At 41.5% G+C, this 21004-nt stretch overlaps 1 protein-coding gene across 1 annotated transcript in view; it reads left to right on the top strand.

The window, feature by feature from the left end:
- Window positions 1–15464, top strand: part of fam222a (family with sequence similarity 222 member A) — a 47446-nt gene extending 31982 nt beyond the window's left edge. Inside the window, exon 3 of the mRNA XM_041999719.1 lies at window positions 11013–15464. Within this exon, the coding sequence (XP_041855653.1) occupies window positions 11013–12475 (1463 nt within the window). The 3' untranslated portion in view covers window positions 12476–15464. The remainder of the gene's footprint in view (window positions 1–11012) is intronic.
- The last annotated feature ends 5540 nt before the right edge of the window (window positions 15465–21004 follow it).

The raw sequence follows: 21004 nt of genomic DNA, 5'->3' as shown, positions 1-21004 counted from the left end.
TAAGAAAAAAAAATATGCACAAATAATTACATGTGAACAAACTGAATTTAAGTAAAATTAAGATTTGATCCACACTGGTCATGAACTCTTAAAGCCAACCCTTGCTTTGGTTTTTCAGTTTGCTCTAATAGTAGGGAGACTGAGACAAAGGAAGTATGGGAGTGCAAACTGACCACAGCACAATGCTCTCATATAGCTGCTGTGGGACATTTAACTACAGTTTTTGTGGTTTCCTCTTCAGCTATATTCTTACTAAGGAACACCTTTAAATGCACAGGCATAATCATTTTACATTATAGAAACTGGTTTTACGTTAAGAGTGTGTCTTAATCTGACCTCTGGCTAAATACTCTGAGACCGTTCCTGCATGAGTTTGCATGGAGTCCAGCTAAATGAAAATCTGCAAAGACAGACCTAAATCTGTAACCTCCTTCATGAAGTATCAAGTGTCTAATTTGTGTAGTAGTTTTCATCTTTGGTTTATGGAAACAGAAACATGAACACAACCGTGTGAAATTACAATAAGTGTTATATTTGGTGTTACCACAGAAGATTTCTGAATTACAGAAACTAGAAAGCTTAAAATATACAGTCAGCTGTCAGCACTGTCCCATTAACACACAGACTTCAAGCAGTAGTTAAAGATAAAATTTATTCTTCTAAACCCTAACTGACACTAAATGGTTTCAAATATAGTCTTATCTTACTAAAAATGTATCCACTTATGTATCCCAAGTTCCTCTTCATATCTTTTCTTCTCTCATCTTCTCTCCTCCTCTCGTTGGCATGTGTTCTGCAGTGGAGTGCCTTGTTGTCTGTGCAGTGTTAAATATTAATTGGGAATCAGTGGAGGACTTGTCTTCTAAATGATAGAACAGAAGGGCCCAGGCTTGCCTCAGGCAGCCTGCAGGCGCCTTTCTTCTTCCATTTACCTGCAGGCCTGCGCAGCAGCCCTTCCTCCGGTCTGACAGGCCTGCCCAGGCGCCTCCAGCCTCCCCTCTACGCTCCCACTCTCCCCCCTTTTTCCTCCACCTCTTTTCTCTGCACTGGTTCCCTTTCTTATCTCTGTATGCACTTGCTATCTCTACCTCTGGGGTCTTTTACTCCAAACCTGTGTGTGTGTTTGTGTTGTTGTCGTGTCCATTTGAGTTTGTGCATGGCTGTGAACGCTGCTGGCTCTTGGCACTACATGCATCTCCTTTGAGAAAATAGTATCACAGCATGGCATATTCTTTTAAAGACAGGACAGAGAAGGCCTGACATAAGTCTTTCAGCTCCGCCCCCCCCCCCCCCCCCCCCTTGACTTTGCCTCCTCCCTGAATGGTTTAATCTCTGTTTCCTCTTCCTGATGTTTCCCCATAACTGACCCCACAGTTTGTCTGTCTTTCGTCTGTGAGCCCTGCTCTGATCCTGTGTATCAGCCTTGTCATCTGGAGGAGTGTGCTGAGACAAAACAACTGGCACCAGCAGCTTCTTTGTTGCACTGACTAGCTGTAACTTGTGGCTGACCCCTCTTGATGGAGTTAATTAAGCTGCAGAGATTTGTTTTGAAAGCCAAACCAATCTTTCGTGTTGTTTTATTTTCACTCTGTATCTGTTTTCAGCAGAACAGAGTTTTTAACAAAGTTCACTCAGGGTGCATTGTGAATTGGCAGATCTGAATGTAAAGAGGAACAACTAGGAGATGGAAGAGAGGGCGGCAGAGGGGCAAGGAAATAAATGGAGAGAAGTAGAAGAAGGGCTTGACTTTGATGCCATAGGAATGAGTTCACAGGCTCATGAGCACAGGCCTAATCGCATATGACAATATCGGCTGGTGTGCCAGTCGCAACGCATAACCACCCCGCTGCTTGTGCTGACTCGGGGTATTTGCTGATAAAGCTCGGCTTTCTAGACCATGCTGTATGCACAATGAGGGTGGCCCAGGCAGGCCTCAGGGCTGGCTCATCACAGACAGCCCACAAACCTGGGGCAAGCCCCCCCACCAACCCCCCCGTCCCAATCTATACAGAGCCATGCACTCCACTAAACCCTTTAACAGGACTTGATTATTACAAAGGAGCAATTTTGTGATGAATATTTTTTCCCATTTATAATATATTATGGTGCCCATCCAGGCCCATAAATTATTTCAAATGGAAAGAGCCTGGTGAAACGCAAAATGAGGTCGTGTGAAATATTCAGGCTTAATATTTTTTATTGAAATGCTTTTTTTTTTTACTGTCATGGGAACAAACATAAAGCTAGTTTTGTCTTCTTTTTTTTTTTTTTTTTTTTTTTTTTGCCGCTTTGTGTATGCAATAAAGTTTGTAGTTTGAGGTAAACATGTTGCCCCAGTTTCTGTGTTTGTTTGGTGCACGGGTGTCCTACAAAAGGTCTGACATGGCTGTTGCTGGCCTGCATTCCTTTGTGGCTCAAAGAGGACATAAACTGGCCACTGGAGTTGTTTTTGCCAGACTCTAAGCCAGATCGTCAGTAATTAACACAGGCTGTGATCTCCTCTGTCTGGTTTGTTTTCTCGCAAACTAACATTTCTTACACCACACTTAAAAGAATTGAATTGAATCTCTCTTTGTCTCATTTCATGAGATATGTTTACAGATGTCATTGCTGATAATGTTTTAATACCCCCGACAGGCTGTAGGTCTGCCCTGGTGCTGCCAGTGGTGTTAATGGGGCAGGAATGCAGGATGAGTGCTTTCCCACGCTGTTAGTTTTCTTCTGCTGGGTGCGTTTGAGATGAGGCTCTGGGCTGGCTAGGCTCTGCTAATGCAGCCCGAGTGCAGACAAATGGAAAGTGACACTTGTGTGTGTAGAATGGTATTTGTGGTGACGCTTTGACTACAGATAATAAAGTGTTCGCCCTGAGGTGATTTCGCCCGGCAAGCACCCCAGATGAAACTCACTTACTTGGAGAGGGAGACAGATGAGACAGAGAGGGGGATGAAAAGACAGAAGGGGGCAAAGCAAAAGAAGAGCTCAAAAGTATACAGAGAGGAGATGATGAGAATAAAAACAGAGAGGAAACAAAAAAAAATCTATTCACAGGGAGATTCAAATGTTTGTAATTTCAGTGCTTTATGGGTCAGAGGGTTGGATTTAGAGGTCAAAAAACTAAATCTGATATATGTTCTTTATAGTATAACTGACTTTAGGAGTTTACTTTTATTTAAAGAAATAAGCTTAGTTAGATTCATTGAGTTCATTGTATGAGTAAAATGTTTGAATTAGCAAGATCTTTGTGTGTGTGTGTGTGTGTGTGTGTGTGTGTGTGTGTGTGTGTGTGTGTGTGTGTGTGTGTGTGTGTGTGTGTGTGTGTGTGTGTGTGTGTGTCTGTCTGCCAGGCCATATGTACAGAGGCGTCCTTCAGGATCAATCAGTTCTCAGTAATTTCCCCCACAGCTCATAAAAAAGCCAGGTCTGCCTGGAAGGAGCAAGAAGCTTCCACATCAAACTAGCTAATTAATTTTCATTGCTGATTCAGTAACATCTGGCTTTGGAGATAAATTCTAACGAGAAAATGTAAACATGACAGTGTCCTTGTGGTCTAATATTTCAGATTTTTGGGGCAGAAACATTTGTAATAGAAGCCTAATTGACTGTTGTGATTGGGCACATTGTTTACCCTGATTATTCACATATGTAAAGCAATAATAGAAAGACTGAGCAGAAAGTGAAAACAGATCATGCTTTCTGCTGCTTTCTCCTCATGTTATCTGTACCTGTAGACCTTATCTCTGTTTCAGTGTACTCTATTAAATGCACACGTGTACTGCTTCACTGCAGGCCAACTAAATGACCTCATGCTGCAGTGTCTGTGAGGAGGAAACCCAGATTAGGCTCTCAGTTTGATAGTCCTTCCATCTGCTTGTGCAAAAAATAGACAGATTAAATCTGGGATGAGATTGGCTTTAATGAAATGAAAGATTAGATTTGGGAGTTTTGTCCAAGTTTCTTTTTAAATCTATTTTAATCATTAAATCCATTTTTGATGCTGTGCCATATCTGTGCGCCTGTGAAGGATCAGTGCACAGATTGCTTTAACATTCTCATTATCCTCTTTGCTATTTGTGAAACATGCTGGCAGGTTAAAAGTCCTATATGTGAGGCAGTATGGCACCTGGTGGAAATTGATGTCCAACTACAGCTTTTGTTAAGGCTCCATAGCAATTTGTCATACATAATTTTCTTGTTATTCTGAGAAAGATTCAAAAGTACCAGTAAAAAGGTTTGCTGTGTTGCAAAACACATAATTTTTTTCTAAATAAAGTTATATTAAAGTTATATTAAAATGATAATCAATAAATGATGAAGAGAAGAGAGATTCATAGAGAGCACATTTTTGTTTCCACTGTCTTACGATATGGAATTGTTTGATGATTATGATGACACAAGCAGCCGCTGGATTCAGACATCTCTATCCTCTGAGAAATCACTGCAGTTTGATTTTTATCTTTGCAATTATAGATAGTAAAGGCCTGACAAATAATTGCCTTCATTTTTTTTCCTCCCTGTGTTGTTGCACAGAAAATCAACCTTGAAATGAACAGAGGGAGATGAATGTTCCTAAAAATTGCTTCTCTGGTATCAAGCAAGCAGCAGGGTTTCCTTTCTCCTCATGTGCACTTGAATTGATTAGTACTTTGGTTGAGGGCATATTCAACATGTCTGCCCCCTGCGAGGCTGCTCTACCCTGTTGATCAGTGCCTCATACATGTGCTTCCTCTGCTCCCTCGCTCCTCAGGAAACTCCTGTGGGGCACTGAGGCTGTGATTGACTGGCGGCTGAGTCCGCAGGATGCCTCTATTATTATCATCTCTACCTCGGCAGAGGGGCGGGGGCCTATGTCCAGGGGGTCTGGCCGACAGCCCCTGCTTTGTGTGCCCAATAGTCAATTAGAAGCAACGCACTGCCGGAGACGAGTGGGATGCAGGGTTAATTGCAGAGGACCAAACAGCTGGCTCTATCAGGGCCCATTGTGTTTGCAGCAGTTGTCACAGCAATTGAGGCCTGGCTGTAATCGCTGACTAATCAGCCCTCTGCCAGATGACACCTCCATTAGCACAAGGCAGGTATTGTTCAGGACGCAAAGCCGCCTCTAGCTTCCCACTGCCTGCCCATCCTTTTACAGCCATCTAGCAGAGATGGGGAGAAGATGTCATGCACCCTCATCCTATTTTCTATGAGTTAAACAAAAGCCACAGGTCAGTGGTTCCTTCAAGGGACAATGCTGTTAAGTCATCCCTGCCTTGACATGTTAAACTTTTTCCACTGAGTATTTCTGATTATTCATTTGAATACATTCATTAAAGTGAGGTAAATGGCAAACTGTCCATTAGCGGTGGAATGTCGTACGGAAGTGTGTCAAAATGGTGCATCCTCCTGGTTCCATGGTCTGAAACAAATTTTACAGTTAGAACCCATATCGATCCTGTCACATCCACCTTCCTATAACAAAAAGATGTGTATTGTAGGAAAAGAGACTCAGCCCATGTGTACAGAGAGGCTAAAAAGCCACACAATGGATGCAAAGAGAATTCCTTTAACAATAATAGTCTTTTCAGTGGAAATTGCTCCCAGGGAGTTTTATGGAGGCTAAATAAAAACTAATCCCCTCTTTCCTTCGGCATTCTGGTAACCACTGCACCTGTTTGCCCTATAACCTCATCACTGACTGCTCTACTTTGGTTGGCCAAAGTTAATGTGTATTATTGCAGTTCAACCGTACAGATTTCTCCCTTCATCTAAACAAGCACTCTTCTCCCATGCTTACCAGTGAATGTGGTCAGGGGAGATCAAAGTGTGCTGTTAGTAGATACAGGCTTGTAGGAGTGAGTGAGAAAGCGCTGAGGGCTTTTTGATGTTTTGGAGAGTTTCCTCCACTAATAAGAAGAAACTTCTCCAACCTGCTCATAATTTTAGAACACTTGGAACACTAATAAATGGGAGCAAGGCTTTTCAGGCAACTCTCAAACTTTTTCCTCTGCTTATTCATTTAAACCTCTAATTAAAATGCAAAGCATTCCCGTGGTCCTCTGGATTTGGTGCTGCACTTTCGCACAGCCTCTGACTCCCTATCTCTATACCCCCCTCCCCAACCTAACTCCCTGCTCTCATACTTTCTGTCTGCCGTTGCTTTGCTTCTTGTGATCAACACAATTTGACCTCTCACTTGGAGGAAGTGCACAGATTTTAATGGATTTTTTACAGTCTAATCTAACCAGTTCCCTCTTCATTGCTGTTTTGTACCCAGTGGACCTCATAGTTACCAGGCCTCCACCCCCTCCACTGCCTCTTCCACCCTCACACCAAGAAAATTAGTTCATCAGAATTCAAAATGTACTGCTAGCTAATTAAAGGAGTGTTAATTGAGTGTTCAGAATTGGGTACCCCCTTCACTAAATGCACACAGATATGCACACACTTATACACATACGCATACACTCTAGCACACATGCAATCACAGTGACAGCACTGGGTGCACCAAGGACGTTGCGCTTGGGGAGTTTCATGCCAATCAAAAATGGAGAGAAAAGAGAGTGCCCATCCTCCAAGTAAAATGGGATTTCTAGATCATATCAGCCTATTGCAGCTCCGTCTGGCTCTATGCTGCCATGTTATCCAATCCCTTCCTTGCAATCTGTGTCTGACCGCTGGAGAGTGTAACACTGTGTAGATAGCCTCTCTCACTGCATGCATCGTGCTAATGAGGGGTGGCATTTAGAGATGTGCTGCTCTGACACATGGGCATTGTGTGCCAGGCACTGGGTGATTAAGGACGAAGGTCAGCCCATTAATTGCCTTCCTGCCATCTCCGCTCCCTGGCGCGTGATCTCTCAGAACTAATGCATGTGTTTGCCTGAGCTTTTATCTAATCTCTATTGCAGTACAATCATATGCTTGGGTTGTTTACATTCCTTTCATGTGAAAGTTTGTTTCTTGCTTATTGTAAGAGCAGTGCTAGCCCAGGTCTCCCTGTTAATTTACTGTAAGCTGTTTCATGTGCTTGGGAGTGCACATAGCCTCCTGCTCTCAGGAAAGGAAAAAGCATATTCTTCCATCCCCAGGGGAAATAATTAATCCTTACAAGGCTGTCGCATGTTGAAATGAAGCGAGTGTGAAGCATTTAGCCCAGGAGGCATTGCAGGCTGTCGCCCGCACAGGCACCTGTTGTTGTCCCTGCCCTACATTTCTTGAGAGAGCGCTGAGCAGAGGATAACAACATGCTTCACTGATGGCAAATGAGACACACAACTGCAGATGCAGATTTCTGTGTGTATGTGAGTTTTTGCATGCGTATATTTTCTTTCTTTCTTTTTTCCCCCTATTATCATGCATTATGTTTGCATGCACGACCACGTTTGAGAGTGTGCACAGGTGCAGGAAACCCCCTACCTTATGAAGAGCTGAGGGTTCACACAAATACTGGCTGTCTCAGAGGGTGTTTATCAACCAGCACCATCTGTATGCTGCTGCTCATTTCTATGATCTACTGCAGCCTAAACCAATAAGTCACAGAGCTCCAGCCTAAAAAAGAGACTCTCCTTTAACCTCCATCTCCTCACTTATAGACTTAGTGCTCCGGAGGGGAGAGATGTGGAGGCCCTGCACATCAAACACAGTGTCTATAACAGCTTGTGTATGAAAGCGAAATATGCTCTGGTTTGTGGCCATACTTACTGTAATCAACTTTGCTATAAAATTTATACCATGGAACTTTTTAAACAGGAAGCCGGAATCAGAAGCACCCAGATGCTCATTTGCCGCCTCCTCCTCCTCTTCTTCTTTTATGCCTGTGGGTTCTAATAACCGGAAGCCTTTGTGGAGCTGAGATGGGTTTTGTAGGCCTGAAAGGCCTCTAATCCCTGTGGCCTATGAAGTGTGAAACCCTTTGATGACAGGTTGGTGTGCCAAAGGCTCTGCCTATTGACAAACAAGGGCCAAGCTGGGAGAAGACGAAGGGAGAGGGCTGTGTCCTCTCTCTCAGAAGAAACGCAGGCTCAGGCATGGAAAATATGGGCTCAGTCAGTGAGAAGGAATAGAATTATCCACCCTTTAATGAATTTCCTGGCTGTTTTATAGGGTTTTTTTTTTCTCATGTGGCAGTAATTAGGTGGAATGATGGGCATATTGCAGCTGGGGGCTTGCAGGGGCGGCAGGGCACAGGCCCTCGATAAGCCTGAAAGCCAAGTATCTTTCCTCATTTAGACCATGTGATGATCAAAGATGTTTCTTCTTTTTCTTTTTACTTTTTTTTTTGCCCTCATGTAAAGAAGATCAGAAAAAATGCTGCCATTCCATTTGCATGTAGACTAGCAATGTGCTTTGAAATGAGCATGTTTTTCTCTTCTAAGCAAATGAAATAAGTCTTCTGTCAGTTTTCCACTGCAAGTCAGAACATCAAAGCAAATGGCACTGCTGTCACCAGGGAAGCAGGGCTTTGCCTCATTGAGGTTGGTTAGATCTTAGATAGGCTGGCCGGGCATGCTCATAGCAGCCCATTAGGATGGCACCCTAACTCTGATTAAAGCCAAGTCATTGATGCCAGTGTTTTTTTTTTTGTTTGTTTGTTTGTTTATTTGTTTTTTTGTTTGTTTGTTTGTTTTGTTTTTGGGGTTTTTTTTTTTTCTTTTTGTTTGTGTCGAAATTGAAATGTCATGTTTGTGATGTAGAACTCATGTTGTCTGTTGAATGTGACTGGTCTGTCACTAAATTTGGCTCTGGATATTCCCTGTCTCTCCCCTCTGCTATTCAATTTCTGATTTATTTCTTTTATGATATGGATCTTGTAGATTTAATCATTTTCACAGTTGGAGACCCATAGGGTTGTTGAAATGAACTCCCCATGCTATCTATAATGGGAACAAAGAAATGAGAATTGTGACTACTTGGCTGTGGAGTCTCTTTAAAATGATTTTGCAATTGCAGAGGAAATGGAGTGAGTCCTGCACCCTGCAGCCGTCTTAGGTAGCCAGGACATTTGCTGACAGCACAGTTATGGCAGTTAATTTTTAAGCGTTTTGTCAGCTTTTGCATCAAAATGTCATTTTTGAAGAGGTTGCAAGTCATTTGTGGTAGCTGATATATTGCTTGTAAATTGAGTTCTATTCCCAGCCACCCGCACTTTTTGTTACACTGAGCTAAGTAGCCATGAAATTGCCTGAATAATGTTGTTTAAATCCAATCTCACCATGGCCCCTCACCTCCATGCCCAGCCCCCAAATAATGACACATGGTAGTTTTTATAAAAATTGCATTTTTCCTGTTTACCACCTCAACTCACAATGGTCAGGCAATGTTTCGTTGAGTGGGGTCAGTGCCAGTCTTCCTCACTGCCTTTACTTGTAGGTTGATATTAGGGATTGGATGGCAAACAGCACAGCATCTCTATAAAAGCTCAAAGAAAAGCAGTGCGCATTGTCCATTATCTGATTTATGATGTACTGTTTTGGACATTTAAACGAAAAGCATGTTACTATCTATGAAATGCGCACAGAATTTTATACCACTGGTTTTCAAACCACTGGTTTCCTTATCACATTGGTTGATTTTGTTGCCAACATTTTTAAATGCTTTTATCACATTTAAATTGTGACTTTTGAATTCATCCTTGACCAAGTTTTAAAAAGCAGCACTTGAGCTGTCTCTACAGGGCTCTTTTCTGATAGATTCACCTTAACCAGGCTAGTGGTTCCCCATTGACGTTTAATTGGTTTTTGTGAAGGCCTCTTTCCCCACATACTCCTGGATTGAATAAATGTGGAAATTCTGTGGCCAAGGGTAAGACCTAGTAAGTGATACCACTTATAAATCTCAAATGTGCTACTGCAATTAAACAAGCTTTTATCCCCTCCCCTTCATCCCTCCTTGCCTGGCATCCAAGGCTAACCCAATTCAATGCTAAAGAGAGTCCGAATTAATTTCACAATGCACTGATTTAACAGCGCCTAAGGTACCAGGCTTTGACAGAATGAGTTTTTTAAAAAGATTCATTTGTCTAGGGATGTACATCCATGGGAGGGTGTGAAAATGAGATGGAAAGAAAGCTCAAAAGGAGGAGGGAGTGATGGAACATAAATGAATGTCAGTCCTCATTTAAAGATTTCAAACTCTGTCTGGGTTTTTTTTTCTGAACTGTATCAGCTGGTTATATTCACTCCACTTAGATTTTGCTTGAAAGTAGTGTAGAATTTTTTTCAGAGGAAGATGCAAAGCATTAAAATCCTGGAGCCTGCTTTTCATTTACTAACCTGTGGTTACCTCAAACTGACAACTTTAACTTCTGATTTCCCCATAATATAGTGGCAACACAAATGAGGGCTTAAGGGACAGTTATGAACATAAAAAGAAGAACAAACTTTGGAAGAAATAAAATCACAGCAATGGTAGTGCATACTGAAGCTAGGAAGTATGTATCAATATGTGGGCTGAATATATGAGTTAAGTGAAAGTCCAGGTGGGGAGTGTGTTGTTGCAGAATTAAAGAAGTTGGAGCAAAAATACAGAACTATGGCTCAAATCAAAAGAGATGATCTATCCTTGAACATCAAGGCAAAAAGAGAAAAGCAGTACATGCATTTTTGAGGCTGGCATTCAATTGCTTACATTTAATTGATAATCCAAGCTTATTCAAAGTTCACTGTAAGCTCGAATGCATCTACAGCCTAAATTATTGTCACTTAAGTCATCTCTAGATTTTCCTTGGAGATTCAATCATTTTCACATCGAAGTCAGATTTAATTACTACTACTACTGAGACCCACTACTTCAGGTGTGAAGTCCTTGGTCTTACTTAACTTATTTTTTCAACCTGTTTTCAATGTTTAAAAAATGTTTTTACAGTGGATTAGAGGATATTTGGGTTTTTGACAGCTAACTCTGTCAGCCTCCTTTTTATTATTTTTAGTTAAACCTCATGTTGACTGTGCTTTTATTTATTTAGCCATCTTTGTTTTGTTTTAGTTTTTTTTTTAATCAAATGTGTTCATCTTCTCTCTCTGCTCATCTTGCAGGTGACCTGGTGGTGCCCACACATTCACCACGCTACCCAAGTGCGGCAGAACTTGATGCATATGCTCAGAAGACAGCCAACAGTCCACTTTCTATCAAGATCTTCCCAACCAACATCAGGGTTCCCCAGCACAAGCACCTTAACCGGACTGTTAATGGATATGACACCACTGGGCAACGCTACAGTCCCTACCCACATCTCCACACTGGGGGCTACCAAGGTCTTCTTGCGATTGTCAAGGCCTCCTCTTCATCATCCTCATCATCAACATCCACCTTCTTTCCTTCAAAAGGTGTTCTTAAGAACTCAGAAGGCAGACGGACTAAGCTCTCTCCAGCTCACATAGCTGTTGCGCCATACCCACCCCCTAGTAGTAGCACTTTAACAAGTGGTCATGGCCAAATGGTATACCACACTGGGCCCTCAAAGCCTCCAGAAGGCCCCAGACTGTCAGTTCCCCCAAATGTCACTGTAGCTGGCTCAGTGATTCCCGTAACAGGGGGCCGAGGCCTGGCCCTGCCTGCACAGTCCAATCTCCCCTCCATCCAGAGCATCATCTATCAGATCAACCAGCATTGCCAGGCCCAGGCTCTGCAACAGGTGTGTCAAGGGGCTGCCACTGCACCAACAAATTCTAGCCCCTCCAAGCAGGGCACAGCTGTCATTGGTGTTCCCTCTAGCTCCTCAGGTGCAGGCTATGTGGTAGGAATGGGTCCCCAGGCTAACATGGTGTACACAGGGCCAGGGCTGCCAACTCAAAATGCAGAGGCCCTGAAGACCGGTGTGTACGCAGATGGTATGGACTACATCCTTTGGCAAAATCAGCAACAGCAACAACAACAACAGCAGCAACAACAAGCTGTTCTCCGCATGTACAGTGGAGGCAGTGGAGGAGGGGGCGCCATCAGCAAGTCCCCTGAAACCTGTGTTCCAGGAGGTGGTATTATGGCAGCCCAAGTGTCCTCCTCTTCCTCTAGACCTTACCACCTGACAGCGAGTGCCAGCGGGGGAGGAGGCGTAGAAAAAGTCAGCTCATCCCCTTTGAACTGTGTGGGCATGCATGGAAATTTCTCAGTGGGTCAATACTTTGCACCGCCCTGGAATAGTGTGCTAGTGACACCCGACAGTGACTGCTACAACCCCCAGGAGCTCATGGGCACCTCTACAGGAGGGCCAGCGACGGGGCACAGAGAAATGGGCTACCCTCATCACCATCATCACTACCATCATCATCATCACCCTGCCATAGACAGCGGGGGAGGTCTGTGCTGCAGCCTGCCCAGCAAGAGCTTGTGCAACACATCAGTGCTGAGCAGCAGCTTGCAGTCTCTGGAATACCTGATCAACGACATCCACCCACCCTGCATCAAGGAGCAGATGCTTGGCAAAGGCTACGAGACTGTGTCTGTGCCACGTCTGTTAGACCACCAGCATGCACACATCCGCCTCCCTGTTTACAGATAGAGGGGGAAAGAGAGGAGGAAAATAATCAAGAGTTGTGAATTTATGAAGAAAATCAAAGTCAAAGAACACAGATTTTTGTGGGGTACAGAATTGTTGCGAGTGCCACTGCTTTAACTTGCGTGGGAGCTTTGAGAACAGCAGTTGCTGTGCTGTGTGACCCTGGATTTGATGGTTTCAAGACAGGCTGTGGGGATCCCAAACACAAGATTTGGTAGTTATAGCCAGTGGGAAAGAAAAGGGATTTCAAGATTCTCCTGATGTTCCATTGTGTGGTTTGCCAATAGGATTTTTGAATCGATTTATTTTTTCTTGTTTTTTTTTTTTTGTTTTTTTTTTTTCCCACCTTTTGTTCTCTTACTTGGCTTAAACTTGTTTTGATGAGAATGATAGCTTGAAATGAAGTGCAAATGCCACTTGTGTCCCCTTTCCAAATACTAAGGATGAAGCTACTGTGTAGGTTGTCACTGAAATGGTCTTCAAGGGCCGAAGTTTAGGACTGCTCTTGAAATCTAAAACTCTGTAACAGTACACACAATACACAAAAATGTACAAAAAAATGAGAGGAGTAAGATTAAAAGCAGTACTCGGGTGTTATATAAAAGGATCATAAGGTTGAATTTAAAAGGTAGTACAATATTAGTTATTGTTGCTGTTATAATTGATACATTAATTGCACTGCTTGAATTTTGTTAACTTGGAAGTTTGGAATTGGGTAGTTTGGATATGGTATATTTAAGAAACTTGAAAAACTTGAACCTATTTTTTGTTGTTTGAAATATTTGTAGGTATATTATATGTATTGGCTGCTATGGGGGAAAGTGTCTCAAATATTTCTTTGTCTTTTTTATTTCATTATTTTCAACTTTTTTTTTAAACGATTGAATAATTCCTCCTCAAGCTGATGTGCAGTCTCTTATGTCCTGTGTGAGGCATAGCTGCTGCTTTGGTTCTGTAAGAACCTGTTCAGTGAGCTCTTTTTTTCCCTAACCAACACTGGAATCTACAATAAATCTTGAAATACTTATTTAAAAAGAAAATGTTGCAAAAAAAAAGAGGAAATTCAAGAAAAAGAAATGTTACAATGAAGAATGTGATTGGAGGGTTATCTGTATAACCTTACATGTATGTTAATGTGTGTGTGGGTGAGTGCATGTGCGTGTTTGCATTTTTGTTTTTGTTTTTTTTTTTTGTGTGTGTGTGTGTTTTTTTCAAAATCCTCAGACTTTTTTTTTTTTATATATATATATAATGTCATTACAAGATGTTTTACCACCAAGACTGACAGACTGATTCACTAGTCCCATGTGAGTAATCTACTGGTGATCACCTGGTACTCTTGCTCCCTTTTTCTTGGAGGCTTTAGATTTAGAGCATGTGGCTCCTTTATAAGGGTAATCACAACACCACAGCTTCTTCTGTTATCATGATGGCAGATAGTAGCGAAAACAAATTAGATCATATTTTTGGGGTACTGTCCACACATAATCTAGTAAACAAAAATAAAATGAAAACAATCATGCCCTGTCTTCTGGTGCCAGATGAAATGAGACCAAGCTCACTGCTTTTCCTCGTCCATTTCAGCCCCCAGTTGGGATGCATTTAGCTCGGGCCAGTCTTAACTTGATGATTCAGAGCAGTGAAATATTTATTATGACTGTGAGATTCCCTTGAATGTACTGCACTTAAATTACTGCAATGTTTTATTGCCTTGTGGGACTCAAGTGAAAGAGAAAAATTGGATCAGTGCAGCAGTCCTCTGGTCTTAAATTAGCATTTCTTTTGTCAGTCAAATTTCAGTAGTAAATTGAATTTTTTAACAGGAGAGAGGGAGAGAGAAGCTTTGTTGTGGGGTAATACTGGCACCAGTCTAGGTTTTATGAAGTGCAATTATTATGACTGTATTAACATTTTTTTCTCTGAGCTTACACCAAAAAAATGTAAACTACAGTTGTCAATACATTCCCAATGTACCACATCCCTTTTTCTTTTTTTTTTTTTTTTTTTTTTTTGAGGTGTAAAATAAATTTCTTTAAGAATATATTCAGAAGCCACATCTTGGCTTTGAAGTCTGTGCTCATTTTTCCTTAAAATTTGTCCTCTAGAAGTCAGAGGGGCGTTGGATCATTGTTCCAGCAGCTCTGTCGGATCCTTAATGGAGCGTGATCATTCGCTTGTGATTAAAAGCTCATACATTTTAATCGATCACCTTTTGAATGTTTACTCTTTGGCCATCCAAAGATAAAGGACACACAGTGCTGCAGGAAAAAACAAAATGTTTCCTTTCAATGCTGAAAACACATTGGATCAAGTAAATAAGAAGTAGAACAGAAGAAGAGGGGGAAAAGAAAATAATGGGAAGCAGGAATTCATATTTCTTCAATTGTTTTCATTCCACAAATAGACGACGCTTCCTCTATGCTATGAGCCTTAAATTTTGAGCTAATGGTGAAATTATCATTGATGGCTGGCAGAGATTTCATCCCTTTGGCTTAAATGTGCACAGTAAGCCTCCTTAACATTCCAATGAATTTTTTTCATGTTGTTTCAACAGCCTAACGCTTCAGTCACAGTCTGATTCCACCATATTTTCTGTCTTGTAGAAATATTTTGACAGATTTTCAGATACATCCCGTCCCTAAATCCCTTCCGTTTGGCTTCTGCATCCAAGCATTAAACCCTGCCACATGATGTTGAAGTGAAGAGGAGACACTTGAGGCAGTGGAGTTTCTAGTGTCTGGCCTTTCCCACCAGTGGAGGTCTGAGGCACCAGGCCTCTCTGCTAATGGGAATATTGGGTGACGTCTGGCTCCTGGACACTGCCAGTGGATAGTATTCATCCAGTCAAAGGATTGAAATCAAACCCTTTTCAAATAGCAAGGGATTTCCTATGAGGCACTAAGAGGAAGCTGACCATTTTGAGGCAAATCAAATAAATAAATGCAAAAAAGGCCACACAAATTTATTATTTAGCACAAATGTTGATTTCAAAGCTTTTTTTTTATTATTATTATTATTAAACATGAAGTGGTTCAACATCTTTGTTCACTTTTTTTCTGATGCACAGGCTCCAAACTGTCTGCCCCTCTGGTCTTTTACACACGTTAATGAGCTCCTATTGATGGGATGCATCTTAGTCCTGCAACTGGTCCATTTCACTATTTCTGGTTTGGACAAAGGACGCTTAGCCCATATTAGGATAATAGAATTAAATTTCAAATAGATTTGTGCCTGAGCTGATCCAGCCACGGCTCATTCAACTGCAGAGGCAGAGTGGCATATGGCATGTCATTATCTAAGCCCCCCCTCCCCCTGTCCGGGGCCAACAGGGTTCAGCAGTGCTTAAACAAACTGAAGGTTAGAACTGGCTGGCTGACGTCGAAGGGGAGGACAGCAGGTTTTTTTTTTTTTTTTTGGTTTTTTTTTTTTTTTTTTTTGGTCGGGGGGGTAGTTGCTAAATCACAGCCTCCACAGCGTCTCAGAGGGCCTCAGCACCGCGCACCATGGCGCCTGAGCTCAGAGGCCTGTTTTAAAAGCTGGGCTGTGTTTGATCGAGGGGATTTGTTTTCTGTTGGATTATACATGCTTGCTCCCTGCTTGGCTGAGGGGCCCCGTACAATGTGACAGATCTCCAGGAAAAAAAAAAAACAGAAGGAAAGAAAGAGAAAGATACAGGGAGGGATTTTGGGGTCAGAGAAGCCTCGAAGCATCAGTAATCAGGATAATTGCCATGTTCCTGGTGCTGTTCTCAGCTTCCTCTCTTTGGCTCTGTAGTCTCATAATTAGATTCAAGCTTTGAAGAAATCACCTGTCTGACTGAAAGACTTATGTGCCTCAATGTACTAAATTCTTAGTTACTATGATCCTAATTTTTTTTATATATAGATATACTTTTTTATACTTTCAAACAGTTGAATCTGTGTTGTCCAGGAAGAGATAAATTCCACCAACACCACCATCTGAATGAGACTTAGATCTATAACTTATCTCTGTGGCTTCAGACTGCTATTGACTGTTAACATGCTTTCAAGGGCAAAGACACGCTCACGAGGATGGCTGGAGGGCAAAGTGGAGGAGAATTGACTTATGCTGGTTGTAAAAATCCCTTAGTAAATCCCAATAAGTCCATGAAGACCTTTACCCAGTGTAAAGGTCTCATCACATATTATGCACCTTAAATACCCCTGAGAAGGAAGGAGAGGAGACAGGCCGTTCTAAGCAGGGTCAGCTCTTTCACTCTCAGAACAGAGGGGACGAAAGAGGAGGGTGGAAAAAAATAAAGGCAGCTGCTTACTCTGTTGAGTCTTGGCGCTGCTTCTCTAACCTACAGATGATTGGTGGAGAGGGGTGGGGGGAGGGGGTCTCCATACCACTTTGGTCAACCTAAGTCATGTCCCCTGGCTGCCCTTGGGCTCCTGGGGCTCTCATCTTAGAGCTCTTCCCAGCATCCCTTCTTAAACATCTGAGAGAGAATAAATTCATGAGGCCAGTCTTCTGCATTTGACTCATACCTAGCAAGAGAATACTTTAATCAATAATTGAGATAGTACTGAGGAGGCATGTACAGTTAACCCCTCAGCCTTACAGCGGTGTTGCATAATGTTTGTAAAGATTTACTGTTTTGCTTCACAGTCAGAATCCATTTTTTTAGTGCTATTGGATGAAATCGGATGGGTCATGTGAGCACTACTGAATTTGAATTTTCTTTTTTAGTATTTATTAAATGTGCCACAAGGTGAAAAATCAGCACATTTAAAATAAATCAGGATCTTTCCCCAAAAGCACAGCCCTGGAGCCCTTTTCTAAAAGTAGTGCATAATTCCAGGAGCTTGCAGTGTTTCATTTCTTCAGCATGACAACTATGTATGTTCAGCTGAAAAAGCTTATGGCCTCAAAATATTCACCTGGTTTATGCATTGGGTATATCTGAATCCAATCAAAATGCAAAAGTCTGGGGATTTTGCTTCTATTTATTTATGTTTTTCCTCCTGAATCATTTTACTTTGTTTGTGAGGCTCTCCGAATGTTCCTGTGGACAAACGGCTGTTTTTTGGTTTGTTTTGTTTTTTGTTTTTTGTCTTAGGGATTTTTTTTTATTCCCAGATGATCTCAAGTGCACCAATGCTGCCAAAGTCTGAGGGTGCTGCAACCTTGAGAAAATAATATATATGGAAATGGGAAATCTATAAAGCATCTCTTTTATTGTTCTCCCTGCAGTATTGTGTTTAAAAATGATTCTGTCTCCTCAGGATGAAAAAAATGTAAAGAATACCTTGCTTTCTTTTTTAATGATAATATATGAGTCTTAGATTTCGAAATAAGAATTCTGAATATTGAAAAAAAAAAGCTGTAAAATCCTTTAGTTGTGGGGTTTTCAACTTTTGAATGTGCCTACAGCCAAGCATCCGAGTGATTGCTTATCCTCTCCAGTTCTGCAATCTCCCTACAACCATCATCTTCAATTTGCTGAAACTGCCACTGTCCCTCCTCCATCCCAATGATCACAGTAGATATTTTGTCTGTTCCCTGCTTTTTGTCAATCTCAGGACTGAAATTTCTTTACTTTAATGTAGATGGCTGTTTTTCATTTGACCTCTCCTCTCTTCTGTATCATTGTTTGACATAAGGAAATAAAGCAAATGACTTCTATGCCTGTTTTTTCTTTTTCTTTCTTTCTTTCTTTCTTTCTTTCTTTCTTTCTTTCTTTCTTTCTTTCTTTCTTTCTTTCTTTCTTTCTTTCTTGCTTCTCATCTGCTGTAAACATCTTCTTAAACAAATTTTAAGATGCAAGACTGGATGTTCATGTAATGAAGGTAAGCATATTAGTCTTACGAGTCACTTTGCACATCACCACCATATGCCAGCTTCTACAATCCTGTTGTTAAATTGACCCTTTTCACCTTTACAGCAGTAACAACACCACCCAAGAGAAACAAATGGAAAAAGGGAGTAGGTGGACGGTACAATTTATATGCAGACATATATACAGGATAGTATTTTAAAGAAAATGCAGTAATCAAGCAAAGGCAGATTAATTCACTTTTCATGCAGTTTACATGTTATCAAGACAAGGCATGTTCCCTGAAGCCTGGAAAAAGTCATGTTATAAAGACATAGCAGATATGTCAAATAACCATTCTTAAATTTCAATTGTCAAAAATTATAGTGCAGCAGCACTGATCTTTGTCTATTTTGCAGTTTAACAGCTTCCTGCGCTTTGTCACAAGTAACATAAATGAAAAGCCACATTCTTTGAGTTTGTGCTGTGTTTGGATTATAGTTATTATAGTGGCCTGTTAACCAGGTTGAACATGTCTTGAGTATTTTCAAGTAACTGCCGGCACACTTCCTGAAGAAAAGCAACCCCAGAAACAGCCAATCTGCATGTTCAACAACAAAGATACCTTCGAGGGCTCAATACAGGCACTTTGTGTCTCCTTTTTATACTCAATCCCTACCTCTCCACCCACCTAAAACATCAGATAAGCTGCAGACTGATGAGGCAGCCGCCTCCACCAGAGCGTGTGGTGCTGGGAGACTGCACACTGATTTCATACACGCTCGCCCAGACAGAAAAAGAGCTCTGTGGAGCAGAAATGCTTCTCTTATTAGCAAAACTCATTCACCTGCACGCCACATTGAGTCCCTGGCAATTTCACAATAAATCATGAGAGATGCCTATGGAGGCCAGGCAGCAGACTGAAACTCTGCCCTTGCCTGTCAGTTTAGACACTCTGAATCATTTCGGGTTCAGCGGCCTCGTTTCATCTTAGATGAACTGAAAGGTCATCTCACACACCACCTGACCAATATGTCTCTGGCTCTTCATCTCCCAGTGCTTCCAGTGATTGCTCATTCCATTTAGAAATGTCACACCTTGGTGAAATATTTCACTAGAGGATCAAGAGAGGAATTATTTCAAAGGGGAGAATTAGCACTAGCTCAGAATAATAAAACATGTTCTTTTCAGCAATATTGTATCCATCTCATTTAAAAATAAAAGCAGAAACGATCAGTGGGAGCAGGAGCAATATGGGTGTCCTCTGTGTCAGGCTGCTGGGCTTCAGACAGACAGCGAATATGTTGCTTGAAGCTATTCATCAGTCTGAAGTGTTGTTTAGTGAATAAAGAATGAGTTGGCCTAAGTCCAACCCAGTATCCGCTTGAGACTCATCAGCCTAAACACCTTAAAGCTTAACTGGCTGGACAATAGCTGAACAATTTGTACTGCCAATTTCTAAGCTATTTTGTTTACCTTGGACCTTCTGACTAAGACTGTCAACTTTCCCTTATATACAGTTACCAAATAACTGTTAAAGAATGATCCTGCTTGGCTGTCACTTGGTTTGTTGAGACACTTTTGTAGCACCGAGCACATCTGCTGCAAGCAAGTGAGCCATTTTGTTAACAGCTCACACTTCCTGTATCAGCGTGTGGTTCCAGAGTTGCTGACAGTGACACTTGCAGGACCGAGCCCTGCCCTACTTAACAGGCTGCAGGGAGGAGGGCAGGCCAAGTTGTCAGCAGCGCTAGGTGCTCACTGCTTAGATAAACCTGGAGGATTAGTGGCCCAGTTAAAGTTGGGGCAAAGAGGATTAGCCTCTTCTCTGAGGTGGTGAGAGATTCCCTGTGTCCTTCAGCACTGCTGGCCTTAGAGAGAGAGGAGAAGGACTGGAGGCGAGGGTGGGCTCTTACAATGAGTATAAAACATTACTGAGTAAAAGGAAAAGGGAGGTAAAATGATGAAAGGTGAAAGGCATGAACCTATTTGTAAATTGCTGCCAGCTTGTAGCTTCATTAGGAATCCAAAAACCCATAATTACTGACCAGGTGTTCAAGAGACCAAAGGTACACAGTTGATATTTCATAAACCGGCCATATTTTACAGACCTAAGCTTTTCATACTAGTGACATTTAAACCTGTCAATTATATATTTACAGCTAAAAAGGAAAAAAAAAATTTTTTTATCTGAGCAGCATACATAACGAGCAACGGACATGGCGCACACTTATCTTCTTAATCTAGACTGCCTACTCCGCCTGAGTAAAATGAGAGAAAGGTAACCCTCTGCTGCCATCAGTAGGCCATTAAAGGAACTACACGTCATTAAGACGATTCAAGTGATAAAACTCCATTTTTGTCGCAGTTTTCCATTTGACTTAAAAGTTTCTTTTTTCAAAGTTTCTAATCTTGTTCTTGCTGGGCTTTGTACTGGATCAGTAGTTGATGATTTTTTTAATAATCAGATAGAAAATTATGTGATGCTAACTTTATTAAAATATTGATGTATAGATTTAAAGGTTGTTTCCACTTATATCTAAAAAAAATCTCATGTTTGTAGGTATTACAATGTCACAAAATATTAATATTTTATGTTTGATTAAGCCTGTAACAACCTGTTATACCATTTGTTAGAGCATACCTTTCAGTGGCTTAAATGGATTTTATAGCAAATTTGTGGAAGTAAACCTGCCTGAGTCATTTCTGCCACTCAGTTTGGGTATATAATACAAAAATCAAGTTTTGTTTTG

This window comes from Melanotaenia boesemani, chromosome 11 (genome assembly GCF_017639745.1).
Source record: "Melanotaenia boesemani isolate fMelBoe1 chromosome 11, fMelBoe1.pri, whole genome shotgun sequence".
Classification (NCBI taxonomy): domain Eukaryota; kingdom Metazoa; phylum Chordata; class Actinopteri; order Atheriniformes; family Melanotaeniidae; genus Melanotaenia; species Melanotaenia boesemani.
This window is presented reverse-complemented; position numbering and strand designations above follow the sequence as displayed.